The sequence below is a fragment of the Gouania willdenowi genome, chromosome 10 (genome assembly GCF_900634775.1).
Source record: "Gouania willdenowi chromosome 10, fGouWil2.1, whole genome shotgun sequence".
NCBI classification, from domain to species: domain Eukaryota; kingdom Metazoa; phylum Chordata; class Actinopteri; order Blenniiformes; family Gobiesocidae; genus Gouania; species Gouania willdenowi.
The window spans coordinates 34,371,657-34,375,729 of NC_041053.1; the positions used below are offsets into that span (position 1 = coordinate 34,371,657).

The 4,073-nt window shown below is 35.6% G+C and overlaps 1 protein-coding gene across 1 annotated transcript; it reads right to left on the bottom strand.

The window, feature by feature from the left end:
• Positions 1-221: 221 nt before the first annotated feature.
• Positions 222-1,084, bottom strand: LOC114470802 (cytadherence high molecular weight protein 2-like). The gene is made up of 2 exons (XM_028459132.1): positions 482-1,084; positions 222-352 (listed from the first exon to the last, which is right to left on the bottom strand). Exons 1-2 carry the CDS (start codon positions 1,044-1,046, stop codon positions 222-224), a joined length of 696 nt encoding a protein of 231 aa, XP_028314933.1. The 5' UTR covers positions 1,047-1,084.
• Between the last annotated feature and the right edge of the window lie 2,989 nt (positions 1,085-4,073).

A 4,073-nucleotide genomic window follows, 5' to 3' on the forward strand; every position in this document is an offset into this window, starting at 1 on the left:
TTAATAAAACTTGGAAAGGTGTTTGGTAGAAAATATGTAAATAAAACACAGATATTGACCTCATCCACTTATTGGTCGTTAATCTGGGTTTTGTTGCAAACGTAGGTCAGATTTCTAGGAAATCCTAACAAAACATAATTTTTTGATTATCTTTTTGACTCACTGGAACTCTCATTGAAACTCACTATGTTTGGTGATGATTGACCAGTATATCTCCATGGTTACCTTGGTGGATTACATGCTGCTCTACTCTCCCAGCTGAGCATCCAGTCATAGGGACGTCCTCGGAGTCCACAAGGCCAGTGAGTGCAAAGCTCACATTTTACGACCACGCGGACTCTGCTTCGTGTACCTGGTGTCACACAAAACATTACTCGGCATGTATTTTTCACATTGATTCGCATTAAAGCTGCAGTTTGTAGAATTGTGAGACTTGTATAAAAACTCTCCCCTCCCTGTTTTGAATCCTATCGTCTCTTACCAGTATCCTGGTGAACGCTCCAGCTGTGGTTCCATTGGTCTGTGCGGCTTTTTAGGTCATCCTCCTTCATTTTCAGAGTGGCCTCCAAATGTGAAATGATTATTTGTTGTTCATCTTTCTGCTTTAAGAACATTTGTTCCTTGTTCTGAAGCTCATTAGTAATGTCCAACAAAGCAGCCTTTTCTTCATCCAACTGCTTCTTCTGAGCCTGGACCTTCTCACGTAGCTCCTCCAGTTTAAGTTCAAGGCTGTCCTCCCACTGGCTATTTTTCATGTCTAATTCTTTTTCCATCTCATCCAGTAAAAATGAAAAGTAAGAGATTTCCTCTTCCTTTAGCTCCAACATTAGGTCCTTTTTTTCCAATTTGACCTTCAGTTCCTGTTGTGCCTCATCCAGTGAAAGGAGATTTGTGATTTCATCGTTCTTGCTTTGAAGGATGGAATCCATTTCTCTTTCCCGATTAAGCATCTTTCCACATTCATTACACTTGGGATTAGCTGGTTCATTACAAGATAATTTATCAGAAGAAACTTCTGTCTCTGCTGTGATGTTTATTTTCTCCATTTTAAAATTTTAGATGCAAAACTTGTGGACGTTATCAAAAAGCTTCCAGTCTTTCAAAGGAGTAGAAGTGTCTGTGTCCAGAAAAAAGAACCCACTGTGAGCTATGAAATCATTGCCTTTCGTCTTTGTTTTGTCATCGTTAAAGAACCCAGTGCAAGATTCTGAATGCTGATTGGCTGTTAGGAACCACTGTTGAAAATGCTGATAATATTACTGAATTCATTTTTTATAGTGCTTTTCAAGAAACTCAAAGACACTTCACACTTTAAAACTCAACGAAACAGATGAAAATGTTAGTGACATTTTTTTAACTAGTTTAAATGTAATACCTAGGAGGTGCAGATCATGCATGTATCAGCAGGTCATGCATGGTACTCTCCAGAAATAATTGTTAGTTAGTTGCATAATGTGTCAGGCCATGCTTAGGAATTATTTTAGGTTCTAACTTTGCTCCATTGATCAATCTATTCTAGCATATGAAGGATCTGCTGAACAGGAGTCTACTACTCCAAGATGCCAGTTGTCACTTCTAAAACCTAAAGGGTTTGCTACTCGTTTTGTCAGAAACTACATTGAAAAATGACGACAAGAAACAACGCAACATAATTTGTAAAACTGCTTATTTTTCAGTCAACCATGTTATTATATATGATCTTTTCCCTCTGTGTTATTATAAAAGCCTATATCAAACTGCCATACGTGGCTAAGAATTCACTCCCCCTGAACAATGAGTAATTGTGATACGATTCTGGAAAGAGACATCAAAGGGCAAAGCTAAAACAACAAAGGCACCAACACCAAATATGTATTAATGTGTTCAATTCCGAGTTACCTTTGCTTTAGTTAAAACAATAACAGAACAAAACAATATCTGAGTACTCAAATCTTCATTTACATGCATTATTCATCAGATAAAACTTGTTTTATCCTTTGTACACATTTTATTGCTCTCTAAAGCACTTTGTAGCCTTTTAAGTACTTTATTAATAAAGGTTATTGTCATTATTATTAATATCATTATCCTATAATAGAAATGAACTTTTTTTTATGTTTTCTAATAACATCGTATTTCTTTACAGTCAGCAAAATAATGAATAAAAACATCATAAACTACAATCCCCACATCAGCTAGACAGTAAAAGAATTATTGATTTTTTGATAGAGACATTATTGATCTTTATCCGGGATGTAAATGAAAGTCTCCTCTACATCACTCCTGACAGCGTGTGCAGGCACTATTAAGTAAATGAAAGGGAACGTGTAGAAAAATTAAGGCCATCTGTCTTGACGATGCCATTTCTCCCTGTACGCTACGTTAAACGTAAACAACACAATTCATCAGGATATGATAAACCTTGAACTGTCAGAACACACAGCACATCCAAAGAAACCTCAAAGTAACACTGGGATTTTTTGACAGCTTTGAACAGTCAAAGCCTTCTGTTGATACAAATCTTTACATATTTGCCGATCGTAAAATGTTGCAGATCAACTCTTTTTGCTTACACAGCAGCGGAGTGTCAAGCATTAAGTGTTAAATATACAATTCTTTGGATGACTGAGAAACTCATTTTAGATCAGGGGCCAAATACGAACCAGTTTGATCCCAAGTGGGCCGCAGATTATAGGTGGGGAAAAAAATACCACATTTAACATAAAAAAGTTAAAAAAAAATTGATTTAGTTACTAATTTTTGTGTAATTTAGAGGAATTTTGTGTAATTGTTTGTGAGAAATTGCAAGATATGAAGAAATATTGAGTTATTGCCACAATTTGCAATTAAGAATTTCATGTAATATAAACAAAAAAAAAATGTAAGGCCTAAAAATATTGACAAGTTTTATTAAATTGGTGATTGTGAAATATGCACAACTGGATTATTAGGTAATTTACACAATAATTAATAATTTCTCTGTCATTTTTACTTTCTCCTACAGGCCAAATTGGATGCTCTAAAGGGCCAGATTTGGCCCTCGGACCTTGAGTTTGACACGTGTGTGCTAGATTAACATGTTAGCACAATGCTAGAAATATGATCAAATACAAGGTTTTACTGCTGTCAAAAACTTTTTCACAGTAATACGTACGAGCTAGCTCACCACTGAAGCATGGTAGTGGCAGCATCATGCTCTGGGGATGTTATTCAGCTCGTTGGCATAGAAGATAAGATGACAACGACCAAATATAGAGAGACAACTTGCTCCAGAGTGTTATGATTCCCAGACTAAGGTGTGATTTCATCTTCCAGCACAACAATGACCTGAAATACAGTGTATAGCAAAGATGGCAAAGGAGTAGTTTCTGAAGCAGACATACAAAAAAAAAAAAAAAAATGAGTTGGGATTGCTACCCATGGTGCTAGAACAAAATAAAAAAAAAAAAACTTGTTGGAAGAATATAATTAGATTTTTTATCACACCTAAAATCCAACACAAATACCTGTCAGTACCACAACCATGTTGGAGAAAGTGCGGGGCAACAAATGTAGACCATTCTCATGTCTTTTGGCTTTGCCCTAAAATTGTAAAATTTTGGGAGGATGTTCATTTGTTTATTGTCAGAATTCTGAACTATGACATACCCAACTCATGTTTATTACTGTACTTTGGCAGAATGACAGGAAATGTGTTAAAAGAGGACAGATATTTGTTTAAAATTTTGTTAGCAGCTTGTAAAAAAGCAATTACGAGAAAATGGTACAAACCAGACCCACCAACACAAGATGACTGGCTCAAAATGGTGAAAGAGATTCACGTCATGGAGCTTTTGACCCATAAGTTAAGAACCCAAGAAGAAAAATGTCTGGAAAAATGGGAGAAATGGACTGTACACACATCGACAGGATAAAGACTATCACACTGACACTAACATCAGATCAAACTGTAGAGACACGGCAATGCAACATGTTCTTTTTCTGTTTTTGTTTGCTTTTGCTTTTTTTGTGTTTTTCACTTTTGTATGTAAAAAAGGAAATAAAAAATAAAGTACAAAAAAAATAAATAAATTAAAAAAAAACCGAATGGTATG